Source organism: Mizuhopecten yessoensis, unplaced genomic scaffold (assembly GCF_002113885.1).
Source record: "Mizuhopecten yessoensis strain PY_sf001 unplaced genomic scaffold, ASM211388v2 scaffold467, whole genome shotgun sequence".
NCBI lineage: Eukaryota > Metazoa > Mollusca > Bivalvia > Pectinida > Pectinidae > Mizuhopecten > Mizuhopecten yessoensis.
Genome location: NW_018403561.1, coordinates 9,679 through 31,051, shown reverse-complemented (window position 1 = coordinate 31,051; position 21,373 = coordinate 9,679). Strand labels below are relative to the sequence as shown.

Genomic DNA, 21,373 nt, shown 5'->3' with positions numbered 1-21,373 from the left:
GGCTCTCAGACTGTACATTATTGTAGTGGCTCTCAGACTGTACATCATTGTAGTGGCTCTGACTGTACATTATTGTAGTGGCTCTCAGACTGTACATTATTGTAATGGCTCTCAGATGCAAGGTTAGTCCTAATACTCGAGTTCTTTTTCAGTGGAACCTCATTAATATGGACATTTCAGTTTATATTTACAAAGTACCCCATTTTGTCTCAATACTTACATGTAAGTTTGTGTTTATGATATATGCATACCCTATATATACTATTAGTTAGGTAAAAATTAATGTATGGAAAAGAAAATGTCTGAAAAGTAGGAGTATATTCGTCCTATGGGAGACAACTCTTATAAAGTAACTAAACTAAAATGGAACAACTATGCTGAAGTTCACAGCTCCACAACATAAAACAAAATCGTCCTATGTAAGCTACAGAGCCATTCATCTGTCTGTCTGTAATAAACAATCCCAGTTGCCTCCAGAGTCCTCAAACTTGGCACAATTTCTTACCTTTTTTTCTACCACTGATTTACATGTGTTACATGTACCTGCCTCTCTCAAGCCTCCTGTCTATGTCTTCAAGGCTAATTAGCAAGATATTGTATATGCTCTATATAAGGTCAGGTATCATAATTTAACATATTTCTTCATAAAAAGACATATTTACTCTAAACTGCTGTTTTTGTTTATTGGGTGGAAACTCATCTTAAATAAGGTAACATAGTGGTGAGCAAACAGCTTGATGGAACTTTCTAATATTTCACATGTAGTTATATATAAGTATATTAGGCATCAAGTTACACACATTTAGTGTTTGTTTTAAATTATGCCATCATTAAGTCAATCTCATTAAAATCAGATGTTAATAAAAAAAAAACTATTAACGCGGTACGTGATAATGAACAGCTGTATTTATTCAGATTGTCATTAAGTTTGATTCAAATGATCAGCAAATGTTTTTTTCTGAAATGTTCTGTATGTTTTTCATTCTGGATGTACAAAATGTACTCCTGTTGTCTACCCTGGTGCATCCTCAATACTCCAGGGTTACATTCACTTACACTCTCTGCACCCTTAGAATATGTCAGGCTCAGTGTGCGCCACTGTCTACTAGACAAGAAGACTAGCTTGATCCTTTGATGTACATCAAAATAATTTTGACTGGCTTTGAAGTCAGGTTTCGTTCCTATGTAATCTTCAAAGGACAGGTATCAGCTAAGCAATTGGTCAGATTGTTTTACCCGAGACTAATCAAATAACTAGCTGTGTGCCTTCAATGTTGCTATGACATATTTGAGGGGTGCAGAGAGCGTGAGTGAGCGTATCCTTTGGAGTATCAAGGATGACACTGGTTGTCAGTATTATTACCTGCTTGTCAAGTGTCCCAAAAAGTCATAATTTGAGATTCATTTTGGCGAGCAATCCTGCTTTCCAGTCAAGTGTAAGCGGTTTAAATCAGAATAAATGCCATGACTATCTTTATTTCGAGTTGTAAGAGGACAGTACCAATTACCAGTCAACTGTCCAGACTACATCTATTTCTATATGGTAGCAGACCGTATCACTCACAGGTAAGCGTACAAAGTAAGTGTAACTTGATTTCCTGCAAATAGAATGCAGTACGACTTCCATGTCCAGAGTACCTTGGTTTCCAGTTGTTAGTGTACAGTACGACTTTCATGTCAAGTGTTCCGAGTACCTTGGATTCCAGTTGTTAGTTAATAGTACGACTTTCATGTCAAGTGTCCTGAGTACCTTGGTTTCCAGTTGTTAGTGTACAGTACGACTTTCATGTCAAGTGTCCTGAGTACCTTGGTTTCCAGTTGTTAGTGAACAGTACGACTTTCATGTCAAGTGTCCCGAGTACCTTGGTTTCCAGTTGTTAGTGTACAGTACGACTTTCACGTCAAGTGTCCTGAGTACCTTGGTTTCCAGTTGTTAATGTACAGTACGACTTTCATGTCAAGTGTTCCGAGTACCTTGGATTCCAGTTGTTAGTTAATAGTACGACTTTCATGTCAAGTGTCCTGAGTACCTTGGTTTCTGTTTCCAGTTGTTGGTGTACAGTACGACTTTCATGTCAAGTGTCCCGAGTACCTTGGTTTCCAGTTGTTAGTTAATAGTACGACTTTCATGTCAAGTGTTCCGAGTACCTTGGTTTCTGTTTCCAGTTGTTAGTGTACAGTACGACTTTCATGTCAAGTGTCCTGAATACCTTGATTTCCAGCAGTAAGTGGACAGTACCACATTCCTTGACAGTACCACATTCCTTGACAGTACCACATTTCTTGACAGTACCACATTCCTTGACAGTACCACATTCCTTGACAGAACCACATTTCCAGCTTAGGTAGGGGTTATCACTAGCGGGTCAAGTGTCCCTGCTCTGGGCATATTTGGACTTCCACACATACATCTTGTCCATGCTGGCAGTCAGGAGACATTTTTCCTCGGGATGGAATGCAAGGGAATGTATAGCCTTGTCCGATTCATGAGTCAACTTCTTCAACACTTTAGCCTGGTATAAAGATATAGAATGTAAAAGTGAATCCTTGGTCTGTTCGTCAATAAAGCATCCTTAACTATGTAAAGAGCAATTGCATTATATTCCTTTCAGTTATATCTAATCTATGTGTAGACTGATCGCCGGCGACCAGCTAGCTTAATTGGGTACACCAGGATTGAATCCTGGTCACAAGCACCACTGTAATAGGTTAAGAGAAATGCTAACCAATTAAGCTACCAGGTTGCGAGTGATACACCCAGTCCATTACTACTACATATCATTTCCCCCATTTTTACCACCTGTATCATTTCCCCCATTTTTACCACCTGTAAAGTGAAATGTCTGACAGTTAATGATACCCACTCAAACTTAGCCATTCAATGTTAAAATCTAAATTGCCTCGCAGGTTAAATTCACTTTCAAAAAAGGCAAAAATAAAACTGTGATAAAAAAATTCCCCAAGTTTTACCTCACTGTCACTCAGATCAGACAGACTTCACTTGGTACTTCAGATTAGATAAAGAAGTTACAGCGGTTAGTTTTATAAATATAAATAAAAAATGAGGATAATAGTTAAGACTTATTATACTAATGTGTATTTGCAAGATTCACCGAGTCACTGCTATATAAAAAAAGATGTTCTTACCCAGACAGTTTCGCTGACATTCTGCAAGCTTGGTCACTGGCATGGTGACGTTAGAGACATCTTGTTCACCTCCACCACAGTAAACAAGGGGAAGTAACTCCCATATCACTATCATCACCAGTGACCAAGCTGGCAGAATGTCAGCGAAACAGTCTGGGTAAGAACTTTCCTGCTAAATGAACCTTTTCAATGATTATTTATACTAATATCACTTTTCTAACTGACAAGAATTTAGCAATGTTTTCAGTTAAATGTACGGGAAACTGTTCTAATCAGTAAATACTGGTAAAGAAATACTTTGAACCATTCTTAGAAGTGTTCGTTTTATAAAATAAGTAATTGTTGAATTGACTGATTACCATAAATGAAAGATCATTAATCAAAATATTGCCAATATATAAAAAGATTTTGGTTTTAGTACTTGTAACCCATTCTGTCTCTCTTCATTTATATATAAATAGATTTTAGTTTTAGTACTTGTAACCCATTCTGTCTCTCTTCATTTATATATAAATAGATTTTAGTTTTAGTACTTGTAACCCATTCTGTCTCTCTTCATTAATATATAAATAGATTTTAGTTTTAGTACTTGTAACCCATTCTGTCTCTCTTCATTTATATATAAATAGATTTTGGTTTTAGTACTTGTAACCCATTCTTTCTCTCTTCATTTATATGTAAATAGATTTTAGTTTTAGTACTTGTAACCCATTCTCACTCTCTTCATTTATATATAAATAGATTTTGGTTTTAGTCCTTGTACCCATTCTTTCTCTCTTCATTTATATATAAATAGATTTTGGTTTTAGTACTTGTCACCCATTCTTTCTCACTTCATTTATATATAAATAGATTTTGGTTTTAGTACGTTTAACCCATTCTGTCTCTCTTCATTTATATATAAATAGATTTTAGTTTTAGTACTTGTAACCCAATCTTTCTCTCTTCATTTATATGTAAATAGATTTTAGTTTTAGTAGTTGTAACCCATTCTTTCTCTCTTCATTTATATATAAATAGATTTTTGTTTTAGTACTTGTAACCCATTCTGTCTCTCTTCATTTATATATAAATAGATTTTAGTTTTAGTACTTGTAACCCATTCTCACTCTCTTCATTTATATATAAATAGATTTTAGTTTTAGTATTTGTAACCCATTCTGTCTCTCTTCATTTAATGTAGATATGTTTTATTAGATTGTACATGTTTCCTCTGTCAAAGATTTTCTGGATTTTATAACAACATTGTATGCTCACACACTATAAAAAAACTGGCACATATGCTTCACAGTGTATCTTCACAGTGTATCTTCACAGTGTATCTTCACAGTGTATCTTCACAGTGTATCTTCACAGTGTATCTTCACAGTGTATCTTCACAGTGTATCTTCACAGTGTATCTTCACAGTGTATTTTTTGGTGTATATTCACAGTGCCCCTTCAATCCTACACACATTATGACATACCAAATGATGGTGAGTGGTAAAAGAGGACTTACCTCGACTAGGCCCCAGATGTAAACATTGCCGTCCTCTGAGCCGCTGAGGACATGGGTGTCCTCCACATTCAGGCAGCTGTCCAGTTTGTAGTTATTGTTCTTGTGACCCTTGTACCTGAGAGAAAGACAAAAGTTATTTGATTTCATAAAATTGATTGATATCTTTTACATCAATATTTATATTTTTGTTTTTCTTTAATCTTCATCAATTTCTGTCACATCAATTTAAAAGTATTTGATTACCAAGCCTTAATTTTAAACCACCAGGTAACACAAACAAGTAATCAAGCTACATAATGTATCTAACTCTTACTCAGTGAAAAGCTAATCTCTATCTAACACTTACTCAGTAGAGAGCTAATCTCTGTCTAACACTTACTCAGTGGAGAGCTAATCTCTATCTAACACTTACTCAGTAGAGAGCTAATCTCTGTCTAACACTTACTTAGTAGAGAGCTAATCTCTATCTAACACTTACTCAGTGGAGAGCTAATCTCTGTCTAACACTTACTTAGTAGAGAGCTAATCTCTATCTAACACTTACTCAGTGGAGAGCTAATCTCTGTCTAACACTTACTTAGTAGAGAGCTAATCTCTATCTAACACTTACTCAGTGGAGAGCTAATCTCTGTCTAACACTTACTTAGTAGAGAGCTAATCTCTATCTAACACTTACTCAGTGGAGAGCTAATCTCTGTCTAACACTTACTTAGTAGAGAGCTAATCTCTATCTAACACTTACTCAGTGGAGAGCTAATCTCTGTCTAACACTTACTTAGTAGAGAGCTAATCTCTGTCTAACACTTACTCAGTGGAGAGCTAATCTCTATCTTACACTTACTCAGTGGAGAGCTACATAATCGCTATCTAACACTTACTCAGTGAAAAGCTAATCTCTATCTAACACTTACTCAGTAGAGAGCTAATCTCTATCTAACACTTACTCAGTGGAGAGCTAATCTCTATCTTACACTTACTTTAATTTAGTGGAGAGCTAATCTCTATCTAACACTTAGTTAGTGGAGAGCTAGTCTCTGTCTAATACTTACTCAGTGGAGAGCTGCTCTATCTAACACTTACTCAGTGGAGAGCTTATCTCTGTCTTACACTTACTTTAATTTAGTGGAGAGCTAATCTCTATCTAACACTTACTCAGTGAAAAGCTAATCTCTATCTAAAACTTACTTAGTGGAGAGCTAGTCTCTGTCTAACACTTACTCAGTGGAGAGCTGCTATATCTAACACTTACTCAGTGGAGAGCTAATCTCTGTCTAACACTTGCTCAGTGGAGAGCTAATCTCTATCTAACACTTGCTCAGTGGAGAGCTAATCTCTATCTAACACTTACTCAGTGGAGAGCTAATCTCTATCTAACACTTACTCAGTGGAGAGCTGCTCTATCTAACACTTACTCAGTGGAGAGCTAATCTCTATCTTACACTTACTTTAATTTAGTGGAGAGCTAATCTCTATCTAACACTTAGTTAGTGGAGAGCTAGTCTCTGTCTAATACTTACTCAGTGGAGAGCTGCTCTATCTAACACTTACTCAGTGGAGAGCTTATCTCTGTCTTACACTTACTTTAATTTAGTGGAGAGCTAATCTCTATCTAACACTTACTCAGTGAAAAGCTAATCTCTATCTAAAACTTACTTAGTGGAGAGCTAGTCTCTGTCTAACACTTACTCAGTGGAGAGCTGCTATATCTAACACTTACTCAGTGGAGAGCTAATCTCTGTCTAACACTTGCTCAGTGGAGAGCTAATCTCTATCTAACACTTGCTCAGTGGAGAGCTAATCTCTATCTAACACTTACTCAGTGGAGAGCTAATCTCTATCTAACACTTACTCAGTGGAGAGCTAATCTCTATCAAACACTTACTCAGTGGAGAGCTAATCTCTATCTAACACTTACTCAGCGAGCATTTCGCCTGTGTCCTTGTCCATTAGTTTGATGCTGCTGTCTAGTGTACTGGTCAGGATACACTGACTGTCTCTTGTGAAATTAACACATGTCACAGGTGCTGGAACCCCAAAACAGTTTTGTTTAATTTAAATCTGGGTACTAGGCAAACTTACAGGGATAACAAAAAAATTACAATTTTTTTTTTTTCATTTTTTGACATATCTTCAGTGCTATATATATAATTAAAGCTACATTATTACCAAAAGGTATGCTCGCATTCCCAAAATGTATACTTTGGCCCCTGATTAAGCTGTTGAGTTTGACAATCTTAATGGCATTTATGAATATATAATCTGTTATAGAGAAATATCATTAGTCCTAATTACAAATATCAATAAAACTCACAATAGCCACTATTCATGCATGTGTGAGACAAAAATGATTGCTACTTTGATTATTTTATATTTTGTGGAGCAAAACATTGCCTCATTACAGCCAAGGCAATCTATGAATACACAACTTAGTAGACCATGGTAAATGAGAGTTAACATTTTTTACCTCCTATAAAGTCCACAGACAATTTGCCGACACGGAGGTCATATCTCCTGATCCTTCCATCAGTTGATCCAGTTAGGATCTCCTTGTCTGACACTTGAAGGGAGGTAACTCCATCTTTAGCTTCATCCAAAATCTTATTAAATAATTAAATAAATAAGTGTCTTTAACATAGCCTGTGCCTGCATAAACTGGAAAATTCAGTGGTATTTTTAGAAAAAAAAATCAATTGTCTTTATCTATTGTTTTGAAAATATGCCTTTTTTCTGGGGGAATGTGCCTGTTTTTGGCAGTAAAAAGGACAAAAAAAATACTGAATGGTAGAATGAAGACGCATCATATGAATTATAAATTTATTTACCACTATAACACTATTACTATTATAACATTTTGCCACTGTAATTAAGTTTTCCTTAAACCTGTGTATCTCTAAACAGAACTTAATGCTTAATCACCCCTACCTGGATAGGCTCCATCTTCTTTGTACGACAATCCCAGATGCGGACTGTGCTGTCAATGGACCCAGACAGGATCAGTGTTGATTCTTCATTGAATTTAACACAGTTCACAGTTCCTATGTTAAGACCAACAAAAACATTTACAACTGATTACTCCTTTCAACAGGTATTCAACACATAAAAAACTAACAATTGAATCTACAGGACCAGATTCTCAGTTTTTTAAGCTACAAATAACACAAACAGTACCAAGTATATATTTTCTGCTTTGATGTTACCAGAGTCAAGGTAAATTATTATAATTCTAAATTTAATTTAGTTACCATCAGTTACCATGATTTTATATATAAAAAAGTCTGTTTAGAAATATAATAAACGTCTTGATATAAAAATGTACAGATTAAATGTAAAACCAATGTTTAATTCATCACAATCAAATTAATCCTGCCATTATTTCATACCTAGATCTAGAAATGGCTTCATCTTAAATGTCAAAATTCTGCAAAAAAAAAAAAAAGCAGACTCAATAGAAATTAGGGTTAAGTTACCTGCATGACCTCTGTACTTGCGTACAGCCTTCCCTGTAGCCACATCAAACAACATGACAGTTTTGTCCATCCCTCCTGAGCAGATCTGACTGTTATCACCAGAGGACTGTGCATCCAGTACTTCATATCCATGGCCCGTGTATGTCTTTAAGGCAATTCCTCTGTGAGGATTCCAAAGCCTCACCGACTTATCACTACCACAAGTCAAACAGTAGTCACCTCCAACTAAAGATACAAATAATTACATGGTAATTTAACTTAATTCTATTGTTATCAATTAAATGAAAAAGAGATCCCAGAGGGATCTTACCATTTTCATTAGTTCTATGTCAGTTTGATCTTTTCTCTTGTTTTCAATTATCTGTTTGATCAAGTACGTCATGTCAACAGTAAATGCATCTTGAGGTAATATTTGGTGTAAACTTCATACTGCTGTGTTTAAAAGACAACCTTGAAAGTGAGTTTGTGAGTTTGTCATTTACTAAATGTTAAAAGAATAGAACTGGTCATTTCAATATGAGAGAGATCTGTAAAGTAATTCCTCCAGGGGAAATAGTGATAATATTATTGAAATATCAAAATCCAAGATGACCCTCTGCTGCCATCTTGTTTTAATGATCAATCTTCTAACAAGGGACCAAGAAGAAATTTGCACAACTAAGGACCAAGGGAAACCATTTGAGAAAGATCCCTCAAGTACTTTCTGACTTTAACTGTCAAAATCCAAGATGGCCATGGCCACCTGCAGTCATCCATTTTGTTTATTCAATCAGTCACAAAAGTAAACATACACAAAAAGGACCAATGAAAATCTACACAACAAATTTGAGAAAGATCCACCCAGTACTTTCTGAGTAATAACAATAACACACCTGCATGAACTGTCATAATCAAAGATGGCCACATGTCGGCTATTTTGATATCCGATCAGTCTCAGAAGTAAACCAGCACTATTGAACAAGGGGAACTCACATATCAAATTTGAGAAAGATCCCTCAAGTACTTACTGAGAAATAGCTATAACAAACCTTCAATGTCAAAATACAAGATGGCCACCTGTCGGCCATCTTGGTTTTTATATCAATCCCCAAATTTTGATACACATAACAAGAGACCATGGGGACCATTTCCCCCTCCTCAACTACAGATTGCTTTCTGCCAAGAAGGAAATTCTCAATCCAGTTTACTACGTTTCCTTTTACACCATAGTACTTTAGTTTGTGGATGAGTTAGCTAGGGAATGGCTGACTTTGTCGAAAGCCTTGGCGAAGTCCATGATGAGAATATCAGTTTGGCTTCCTTCGTCAAGGCTTCTGGATATGTCATCGATGAATTTGATCAACTGACTTTCGCATGATCGAAATTTGCGAAAGACATGTTGGAAAGGATACAAGATGTTGTTTGTATCAGCATGCGTCATGATGTTAGAAACGATGATGTGCTCCATTACTGCACTGCAAATGCATGTCAGTGAAATTGGTCTATAATTTTCTGGATTAAATTTCTGTCCTTTTTTATAAATGGGAGATATATTTGCCAATTTCCAATCAATGGGGAGGACTAGACCTGTAGCCAAGGACTTGCTAAAAGTGATAGAACGGGGGCTACTTCGTTAGCAAGTTCTTTCAGTACCTTTGGTTTTATGTCATTGGGTCCTGCAGCCTTTTGCATATTTAAACCTTTGAGAAGTTTTAATATACCATTTTCATGGATCTCAATATCAGGCATGGTTGGAAATTGATGGTCAAGAGCTCGAGGCATGTTACATCTGAGAGTAAACTGGCGATCATTGATGGTTTCAGGTAGAGTAAAAACAGATAGAAACTGGGCGTTAATTTGCCCTCTTACTTTAGTGGGGAAATGCTGCAGTGATAAGATCGTTTGGTTTTAATGTAAGACATGATACAGTTGATTGTCATTTTTATGTGAGTTAGGCTAATCCGTAGCAAATAAATAGTGGGTGGGGGTTGCACAATTTTCCAGGAAGATTAGTTCAGTGGGTTCAGCTGTTGAGTGGTTAGTCGAACCCCTTCACAATTCTTCTTCTTCCTGTGGATAATAGCATTCCTGAAGATTACATGCTATGCGCTGGGAAATGTACAACGGAATAAGGGTTATTTTTTAGATTTTTAACATATATAGATAAAACTATTTACAGGGTACAGATTTAGAATGTTGAAGACAGGTATAACACAGGGATAGCAGACTTGAATGCTTCCACTGTGTCAGATGATACGGCTGAATGAGGGAGATGATTCCATTGACTGATGGTGCGAGGATAGAAGGAAAATTTATACGTATCTTTTATGGTCTGTATGTGTTTGAAGGCATGAGAATTGTGGTGGCTGGATCTGGTTCTACTGTCAGCTGGTATTAAAAGGTTTGTTGGATAAATTGCTACTACATTATTCAAAATTTTGTAAAACATGACCAGTCTGAAGTATAATCTGCGAGTGTGAAGGGGAGGCCAATGAAGTGTTTCCATCATTTCAGTTACAGAGCTGGCGTTAATTTGGTTGTTGTTATGTGGGCCCCATGCCCAGACAGGTGAGCAGTAGTCAAGTTTTGGACGGACAAGGGTTTTATAGGCATGATTTTTTACTTTGGAGGAATTTATTTTTAAGTTTCGGCGAAGGAAACCCAAGGACTGATTAGCTTTAGTGGTCATTGAATTTATGTGCTTCCCCCATTTTAGGTTTGATTGTAACGTGACGCCAAGGTATTTTGCCGAATCAGTAATTTCCAGAGTGTGACCATGAATTTGATAATTTGAAGTAAATTTACTTTGACGTCTGTTGAGAACTTTTAGTACTGTGCATTTATCAGGATGGAAACTCATTAGCCAATCTTTTTCCCATTTACCAGCGGCACTCAGATCTGATTGTAATTTCTCAACATCATCTTGTGTTTTTATGGTTTTATAAATTATGCTGTCATCAGCGAAGAGGCGTAGAGTGCTGAATTTGATATATTCTGAAAGATCATTAATATAAATGATAAACAGGATATGTCCGAGGACCGTACCCAGGGGGACACCTGAAGATAGTCAGGGACTGTAGATGATTTTTCACCATTTAATACTACGGACTGTGTTCTGTTAGATAGAAATGAAGAAATCCAGTTAAGTGTGTTGTTCTGTATACCATAGAATTTTAGTTTATAAAGTAGGTGGCGAGATGAGAAACCTTGTCAAATGCTTTAGCGAAGTCCATAATTATAACATCAGTCTGGAAGTTGTTGTTCTGTGTGGAGGCAAGATCCTGGATGACAGACATTAGCTGTGTTTCACATGATCGAGCTGGCCGAAATCCATGTTGTAAGTCAAGTAAAATTTTGTTGTTTTCCAAATGTTTCATAATGTACTACATAAAATATGTTCGAGGAGCTTACAACAAATGCAGGTGAGTGAGATGGGACGATAGTTTATAGGATTTTGTTTATCACCTTTTTTGAATACAGGGCATACATCAGCATGGTTCCAATCATGAGGTACTGTGCCCGAAGTAAGTGATTTTTCAAAGACTGAAAGAGTAGAGAAAGAATTGGTGCTACAAAAGATTTAGATTCTTTAAGAATTCTGCCATGTATTTCATCAATTAGGCCTAAAGGAAAGTGACATATACATGTATATTTGTTAACCTATTTATGGTAGAACATACCATTAAACCTAACGGCTCTCACAGCTCCTTGTTTACAATTCACAGTAGAAATAAGCTTTTCTGGAAATTCTTCACCCATTCTGCTATTCTAAACTCTCCTTTAGAGTCTACTTAAACGCAAACGTTTGAATTGCAATCATATTCAATACAAGCGTTTTAAAGATAATTGAATGCAAGATACGTTCGTGGTCGTTTCCGTTAAAAAGAAATTATTAAATAAATGCTTCGATCTTTTTTTCAATATAATGATTACATTTTTTTCGAGAAAAAATCGTATTCAAAAATAATTTCTTGAGACATATGGAACAAAATTACGACTTAAAGATTTTTTTCCGGAATTAAATATATGTTTGAGATTATTAGAAAACACACACCTAGCAAAAATGGCGGCGTCCTCTGATTTTTACTTGCGATATTATGTTGGACACAGAGGGAAATTTGGCCATGAATTCCTTGAATTTGAATTCAGACCTGATGGTAAGCGTGAGATAATACTTGGAAAAAAACATTTTATATCTTTAAGAATTGCTACGATCACAATGTATAGGGAAGGCCTAGCTAATTAGCATTGGAAATCGCAAACCGGCAACGTGATAGAATTTACTTGTGATTTATAGATTCCTTTGTCACGAACTATCGTCTGCTGAAAAATCTATGTCTGATAACCGCAAATCTTAATTTTTGTGTATCTTTATAACACAACCATTGAATAAGTTACAACTTTCCAGCTATCAAATATTTAGTAGAGTGAATTTACATACAAAGTTGTGAGATTTTAACTTGTCTATTGACAAAACCACCTTTTGAACAACTGGGGCTTTAGCTATTTGTAAAACCGCCCTTTGGTACTGTTACTATCAGAATAGTGTTTGATCAGTTAAAATTATATTCAAGCTAGTTTTAATTCAAAATGTGGGCTTCACTGTCAACCTCGTTCCAAACATATCGACCAAAATTGAAGCCCATTCATATCATGGAACAATGGCCGAGATGTGTGCTGCAAATGTGATTTGAGAAAGTTAAAGTTTAGGTGAAGTTTTCGAAAGAAATCCTTCACATATAACACCATATAATGGGCATAACATAATTATGATGTAACGGTTAATATTCAGGTTATTAAAATTAACTGGACTTACTAATATAGAGGTGTATATGTATATAGTTCTTTCATTGTAACCATTTGTTTAAGACATATCATTATCAAGAAATGTATATCTTGACACCGTCAGACATGCCGATGGTGCATTCGCGATCGAGTTAAGACAGAAATGTTGGCAGACACCCTTATTATTTATTAAAACTTGACATAAGTGACATTTTAATTTAATAATCTGAACTCCGGTTATCCTGATACGGATGTGGCAGGTTTTAATTGTACATAGGATTAAGGTCGCATTCTAGCTTCAAGCTTGAGGGAATTTCCCTTTAGATCAGTGGTAGAGCGAAAGACTATATATAGCTAGACAGATGGAGATTGAGGGTTCGATCCCCGGTGGAAGCACAGTAATCTCTTTCCTGTTACAAATGGTGTCCATGCCCCTGTGGTGACAGGTACTTGTTAAAACCTGGGTTGTGGTGTTCCAGGGCGATGACATTTAAAAAGGGAAGAGTAGTGTGCCAGATTTGAATTGTACATCAGATTAAGGTCGCTTTCTAGCTTTGAGGTAGATAGTCTGACCATAGGAAGCACACTATTCTCTTTCCTGTTAAACGGACACTCGATTATCCTATAATATTTATAACGTTGAACTGTACCACTGTAAATGTGAAAAAAAATGTTAAAAATTGTATAATTTTCATCATAATTATCATTTATGTATTGCCCCTCGATGGGTCCTTGAGTTATAAACTTGAACATTGTTTGTCATATGTTTACTACGAGTTATCTCCCCTTCACCACAAATACCAATAATTTTATGAGAAACAATACCCATATTTTGATTGGGCACAAATTTATGAGAAATATGTATGGTACAGATATTATACTTTGGTAAGTACTTAAAAAGAATCCTTGGTACGGAACAACTAAAATCTTGGTACACATAAACTTAATCTTGGTATGGGTTGACTGTTCGGGATTACTGGTGGTGAAGACCCCTACTAGCCAGCTGACGCACCAGAGAGAGGTGTTCATTTTATGTTTTGGTCAGTGAAAATTTTCAGAGCATATAATAAGATGATTTCTTAGGCTTGAGGATTTTTTTAATCTGACTGAGGGCTATAGCTCTTTACATGAAATTGCACACCCTGTAAATTCCACGTATTAAAACGTATTAATTGTTTTCAAAGATATTAAAATTCATGGAAAAATATTCAGTATCATGCATGCCTGTTAATAAATATAGGTCATTTAATCACATAGATACTTAAAAATTTCTACACAACTTGCTGTTTACAGGTAAACTGAGGTATGCCAACAACTCAAACTACAAAAATGACACCATGATCAGGAAGGAGGTAATTTGGGGATTGTTGTATTTGTAAAATAATGGATGCAGTTTACATTCTAGTTGTTAGTTTCAAACCTAGAGCTGTATGTGTTGATGGACATGATATTATGTTCACTTTGTCACTTTGCACCTTAGATCATAATGTTGGAAGTCAACATTATCAATCTACACTGCAAAATTACATTGTTTACTTATGTATAACACATTTTAAAGTGTACCCTGAATGATTTGCACTATTGCACTATGAAAATCCTTTATGTTAAACAGAAAAGGCTGAAACACATTGTATATAAGCAACATACATGTAGAGTTCGCTGCTGCTTTATTTTCCTTTATTTTTGTTTATTCAGCAAATTTAAATTTCTCAATAAGCAATTAATTGAAGTTCAGAACTGGCCATGTAATGCGACCAGTCTGTGTTACCCTCTTTAGAGTTGTCAGCTTGGTTTCCATTCAACCTCTGTCTGAACGTTCTGGCAAATTTACTTAGCTTGATGCTGTCATCCTCAGTCAAATCTGATTTCTCAAAACTCATGTTAATTCTCCCTCCTGCCTTGTGTATGCATGGTGGCTGCTATAGTTGTTTGCATTTATGTCACAGATCATGAGGTCACAGTTTACAAGTGTCCCATTCATAGGGAGTTACAATTATGCAATTTTCGACATACTTGTTTTTTTATCATATAGAATAATAATGAATTCATTATTATTACGATTCAGGGTACACTTTAAGCCGAGAGTGAGCACAATTATTTGGTAATACCACTGAAATATAATAACATATACCAAAGAATAATGTTACTGTTCTAGATCTACGATATTATATAACTATTAATCGTTGTTGTCAGAGGAATTGTTTATAACAGAAGTCTGTTTTACTGTATTTTGTTATACATTATTGGTTCAATATATATATATTCTCCTTCTTTAAAAGGCATTTGTACACAAGTCTGTGATGGAGGAGCTGAAGCGTATCATTGAGGATTCGGAGGTGATCCAGGAAGATGATGCTGTGTGGCCATCACCTGACAGAGTGGGCAGACAGGTAAGTCACAGTCATCAGTTACATTGGTTTAATAGTAGTGGGCAGACAGGGAAGTCACAGTCATCAGTTACATTGGTTCAGTAGTAGTGGGCAGACAGGTAAGTCACAGTCATTAATTACATTGGTTCAATAGTAGTGGGCAGGCAGGTAAGTCACAATCATCAGTTACATTGGTTCAATAGTAGTGGGCAGACAGTAAGTCGCAGTCATTAATTACATTGGTTCAATAGTAGTGGGCAGGCAGGTAAGTCACAATCATCAGTTACATTGGTTCAATAGTAGTGGGCAGGCAGGTAAGTCACAATCATCAGTTACATTGGTTCAATAGTAGTGGGCAGGCAGGTAAGTCACAATCATCAGTTACATTGGTTCAATAGTAGTGGGCAGAAAGTTAAGTCACAGTCATCAGTTACATTGGTTCAACAGTAGTGGGCAGACAGGTAAGTCACAGTCATTAATTACATTGGTTCAATAGTAGTGGGCAGGCAGGTAAGTCACAATCATCAGTTACATTGGTTCAATAGTAGTGGGCAGGCAGGTAAGTCACAATCATCAGTTACATTGGTTCAATAGTAGTGGGCAGAAAGTTAAGTCACAGTCATCAGTTACATTGGTTCAATCGTAGTGGGCAGACAGGTAAGTCACAGTCATCAGTTGCATTGGTTCAATAGTAGTGGGCAGACAGGTAAGTGACAGTCATCAATTACATTGGTTCAATAGTAGTGGGCAGACAGTTAAGTCACAGTCATCAGTTACATTTGTTCAATAGTAGTGGGCAGACAGGTAAGTCAGTCATCAATTACATTGGTTCAATTTTATTTAAAAAATGCTGTGTAGAATTTATGGTGATTTTTTTGTGATGTTGACCAGTTTTAAAGATAATTTCACACATTGAGTAAGTTTAAAAAAGGAAAGATGTGGGCAGACAGGTAAGTCACAGTCATCAATTACATTGGGTCAATAGTAGTGGGCAGACAGGTAAGTCAGTCATCAATTACATTGGTTCAATAGTAGTGGGCAGACAGTTAAGTCACAGTCATCAGTTACATTTGTTCAATAGTAGTGGGCAGACAGGTAAGTCACAGTCATTAATTACATTGGTTCAATAGTAGTGGGCAGACAGGTAAGTCAGTCATCAATTACATTGGTTCAATTTTATTTAAAAAATGCTGTGTAGAATTTATGGTGATTTTTTTTGTGATGTTGACCAGTTTTAAAGATAATTTCACACATTGAGTAAGTTTAAAAAAGGAAAGATGGAATGATCATGAGAACCAATGGGAGAGTATCAAAATTCTAGATAAAATGTAGGTCATTTAGCACAATCTTGTTAGTACTTACTAGCTATATAAAGCTAAAAACCATGCCTCCATTTTGCTCCTTTGCCATCATAATCAGTGATGAGAGATTGTAAGGATATGTTCCATGATTTCTAATAGATTAGTGATGGTGTCATGCAGTTACTGCTGTATAGAATATTACCACCTAGCTTATGTAGCTTTTAGTCTTTATGATCCAGCACTCCTGTCTGACCAAAGCATCAAAGCTGTCATGAACTACACCTCTAAATCGAGACGCAGCCAGGGTCTTCCCTTTTCCATGCTTCAGAATTATTGCTTTTAATTTTTCAAAATTATTAATTTATAAACATGTGGTCAAGCAGGTATCTGATTATTTTGCTTACAGCTTGAACATATGAAAAAAAAACATTTTGAAGGACTGTCATGTGCCAAAAAAAACCAATAGTGATGTCTGGTTTACATAGATGATCGTTTAGATAGTGAACTTTTTATCCCACTGTCATCATGCACACACAGATGGCAGGCTTTTTAGATCACCATTTGTCTGTTTCATGGTCTGTAGTCTGTCTGTCTGTCCTTCAACAATTTTTATCAGAGCTATTTCAGAAATTTCTCAATTTCATATAAATGTTCCTTATGGTCCCTAGTTATGCATATTCAATTTGGAACTGATCAGAAACCAAGATCGTCAACAGGTGGCCATCTTTAATTTTAAGAGTTAAATATCCTAGCTCTATTTCTCAGAAAGTACTGTCTCAAATTTCACTTGAAAGTGTTCCAATGGTCCTTAGTTATTTATTCATATCAAAATGTATAGGAAAACAGAGATGACCTACAGGTTGATTTTTAGCCCACCATCACATCGGCCTTAGTCTGTGGGTCGCCCATGGCTGTCGTCCATCCTTGAACAATTCTTGTTATCACTATTTCTCAGAAAGTACTGGAGGGATCTTTCTCTAATTAGATATGTAAGTTTCCCTTGGTCTGTAGTTATGCATGTTTACTTTTGAGACTGATAAATAAAAACTGCTGACAGGTGGCCATCTTAGATTTGACAGTGAATGATTGTTATTATCATTTCTCAGGAATTCCTTGAGGGATCTTTCTCAAATATGATATGTAGGTTCCCCTTGGTTCCTGGTGATGCATGAACAAAACGGCCAACAGGCAGCCATCATTGATTATGACCGTGGATGTTTGTTATTGCTATTTCTCAGAAAGTACTTGACAATTTTTTCTGGAATTTGATATCTAGACTCCCCTTGATGCATATTTGTACATGTTTATTTTTGAGACTGATATGTTATATATCTTTCACATTTAGTACTGTACTAGTAAATATATGAACTAACAAACTTACTTTGAAGGTTGTCTTTTTTACACAGCAGTATTAAGTTTAAATGAAGAGTTAAAAAAGGTGCATTTACTGTTAACATGACTCGATCAAACAGATCAGAGAAAAGATGACATAGAACTAATGAAGATAATACGATTGTAGGTGCCAAGGTCTCTTTGGGATCTCTTATCACTATTTTGTATTATGTTCTCCTTGAAGGGCAAAGAAGGTGAAGAAAATGAAGGGCAAAGAAGGTGAAAGATCCTTTCATGGTGGGCTCTAAGATACTACTTGTTCCATCACTAAAACATGTAATTTTAGCATTTGTCTAAAAGTACCCTTTTTTTTTGCAGGAGCTTGAAATTGTAATTGGGGATGAACATATCTCATTTACAACATCAAAAATTGGATCTCTTGTTGATGTCAACCAAAGCAAGTATGTATATTTAATTCCCAATCTGTACTGATCACAGGTACTGGACACTAGTATGTACTGATCACAGGTACTGGACACTAGTATGTACTGATCACAGGTACTGGACACTAGTATGTACTGATCACAGGTACTGGACACTAGTATGTACTGATCACAGGTACTGGACACTAGTATGTACTGATCACAGGTACTGGACACTAGTATGTACTGATCACAGGTACTGGACACTAGTATGTACTGATCACAGGTACTGGACACTAGTATGTACTGATCACAGGTACTGGACACTAGTATGTACTGATCACAGGTACTGGACACTAGTATGTACTGATCACAGGTACTGGACACTAGTATGTACTGATCACAGGTACTGGACACTAGTATGTACTGATCACAGGTACTGGACACTAGTATGTACTGATCACAGGTACTGGACACTAGTATGTACTGATCACAGGTACTGGACACTAGTATGTACTGATCACAGGTACTGGACACTAGTATGTACTGATCACAGGTACTGGACACTAGTATGTACTGATCACAGGTACTGGACACTAGTATGTACTGATCACAGGTACTGGACACTAGTATGTACTGATCACAGGTACTGGACACTAGTATGTACTGATCACAGGTACTGGACACTAGTATGTACTGATCACAGGTACTGGACACTAGTATGTACTGATCACAGGTACTGGACACTAGTATGTACTGATCACAGGTACTGGACACTAGTATGTACTGATCACAGGTACTGGACACTAGTATGTACTGATCACAGGTACTGGACACTAGTATGTACTGATCACAGGTACTGGACACTAGTATGTACTGATCACAGGTACTGGACACTAGTATGTACTGATCACAGGTACTGGACACTAGTATGTACTGATCACAGGTACTGGACACTAGTATGTACTGATCACAGGTACTGGACACTAGTATGTACTGATCACAGGTACTGGACACTAGTATGTACTGATCACAGGTACTGGACACTAGTATGTACTGATCACAGGTACTGGACACTAGTATGTACTGATCACAGGTACTGGACACTAGTATGTACTGATCACAGGTACTGGACACTAGTATGTACTGATCACAGGTACTGGACACTAGTATGTACTGATCACAGGTACTGGACACTAGTATGTACTGATCACAGGTACTGGACACTAGTATGTACTGATCACAGGTACTGGACACTAGTATGTACTGATCACAGGTACTGGACACTAGTATGTACTGATCACAGGTACTGGACACTAGTATGTACTGATCACAGGTACTGGACACTAGTATGTACTGATCACAGGTACTGGACACTAGTATGTACTGATCACAGGTACTTAACACTAGTATGTACTGATCACAGGTACTGGACACTAGTATGTACTGATCACAGGTACTGGACACTAGTATGTACTGATCACAGGTACTGGACACTAGTATGTACAGATCACAGGTACTGAACACTAGTATGTACTGATCACAGGTACTGGACACTAGTATGTACTGATCACAGGTACTGGACACTAGTATGTACTGATCACAGGTACTGGGTGTCAGTGTGTCCAGCACCTGTGGTGCCGATACATGATTATACAACACTCTCTTTAAAATTGTTACCAATATTATGACTTATATCCTTTAAGTAAAACACTTTTGTTGTATCTATGCCAACCCATTACAAATGGTGAATGTTTTGTTATTCATTAATACATATTTATTCAGTGTTTTCTGTTGTCCTGTCAAAATCAAACACAGTCATTCTCACCAATATTACTGTTTTGTTACCATTCTCACTGATATGTATTGTTTTGTTACCATTCTCACAGAGACCCCGAGGGACTGAGGACATTCTACTACCTTGTACAAGATCTCAAATGTTTAGTATTCTCCCTCATTGGACTTCACTTCAAAATCAAACCTATCTAAGATGTGACAGGCTGGTGGCTGAAGTAAGGAATCAGGAAAATGGCCATCATCAGAAGTCCTCGGGATGATAAAACATCACGTTACTGACCAAACTAATAATTAGCAAAATGTGATGGACACGTTACAGCAAACCTTGTTAACCAATAAGAATGAGAGACAGAACTTAACTACAGGCATTTATATGGTCAGCACAGGTAGGGCCTTGGACGTGAACTAATGTGACTGGAATGAAGAGAACACTTCTGAAAGACAATTTTAGATTGAGAGTTTTACAGTTTTATTTCTGCATATTTAGACCAAAAGAAGTTACCAGTATGTCGGGAGAGAGTGGGGGATGAAAGTCAGGAAGTATTCATTATTTCTGCAATATGATTTCAACAAATGTTATTCAATTGTTCAGGGGCAAAATATCCAGTTCCATAATTATCATTATTTGTCAAATCATGCATTTCCTAGCACTGATAAAAAAAAAACTCATTGATCTTCTGTTTGTCATTTCATGTGTCTTTTAAAGAATATAAATATAATACATTGATATCAGTATTTTGTGTCTTTTCTGTTTTGTTTCCTCCCCACCTAGTCACTTTCCTCATCAGCTGTTGCATTTTGCGACAGTACATGCAGCCTCCTATATATGGGCATTGTTCCTCTTATTGGTATGTCCTGGAATCAACACTGTTTATTTCAGGTTACAAACAATATTAATATCAAATGGTTGAACTATAGTGTTAAAATAGGATATATTTTAGTAATATTTCGTAACTTGTTTGATCAGATGATCATGACATCGTCCATGATTGAGAGAAATCCTGTCCTCAGAAATGTTAAAGTTCTCATGTAAATGATTATGAGGACAGTGTTCTAAAATAGATTGTCCGTGACATGTATTTGTGAAGGAGAGCTGGGTTCAAGGTGCCCCCCGGTCTAAGACCACTGGCACTGTCGGTGTATCAAGCAGGAGTATAAATACACCAGTGTGAAGTCCCATATACTCTTGTGTAACTAACACAAGAGGCTAGAGATCTGTATATATATGTCAGGCATTGTATGTGGCTCGGGTAACCTTCCCATATACACAAGAGGC

At 36.5% G+C, this 21,373-nt stretch overlaps 2 protein-coding genes across 4 annotated transcripts; one reads left to right on the top strand and one right to left on the bottom strand.

Annotated features, from left to right (window-relative positions):
• Window positions 1–881: 881 nt before the first annotated feature.
• On the bottom strand, window positions 882–11,886 carry LOC110449598 (WD repeat domain-containing protein 83-like). 3 transcript variants are annotated; one of them, XR_002462869.1, is made up of 8 exons: window positions 11,772–11,886; window positions 8,113–8,337; window positions 7,568–7,680; window positions 7,110–7,242; window positions 6,561–6,669; window positions 4,646–4,760; window positions 1,751–2,513; window positions 882–1,638 (listed from the first exon to the last, which is right to left on the bottom strand). XR_002462869.1 is itself a non-coding variant. In XM_021496555.1 (7 exons), exons 1-7 carry the CDS (start codon window positions 11,848–11,850, stop codon window positions 2,367–2,369), a joined length of 921 nt encoding a protein of 306 aa, XP_021352230.1. In that variant the 5' UTR covers window positions 11,851–11,886; the 3' UTR covers window positions 882–2,366. The 3 variants fall into 3 exon arrangements, 1 of the variants encoding a protein (XP_021352230.1); XR_002462870.1 differs by having other exon boundaries at window positions 882–1,750; window positions 2,031–2,513; XM_021496555.1 differs by having other exon boundaries at window positions 882–2,513.
• Window positions 11,887–12,123: 237 nt separating this feature from the next.
• On the top strand, window positions 12,124–20,832 carry LOC110449587 (protein mago nashi homolog 2). Its single transcript, XM_021496545.1, has 5 exons — window positions 12,124–12,248; window positions 14,170–14,228; window positions 15,156–15,266; window positions 18,257–18,339; window positions 20,190–20,832. Exons 1-5 carry the CDS (start codon window positions 12,155–12,157, stop codon window positions 20,287–20,289), a joined length of 447 nt encoding a protein of 148 aa, XP_021352220.1. The 5' UTR covers window positions 12,124–12,154; the 3' UTR covers window positions 20,290–20,832.
• Window positions 20,833–21,373: the final 541 nt, after the last annotated feature.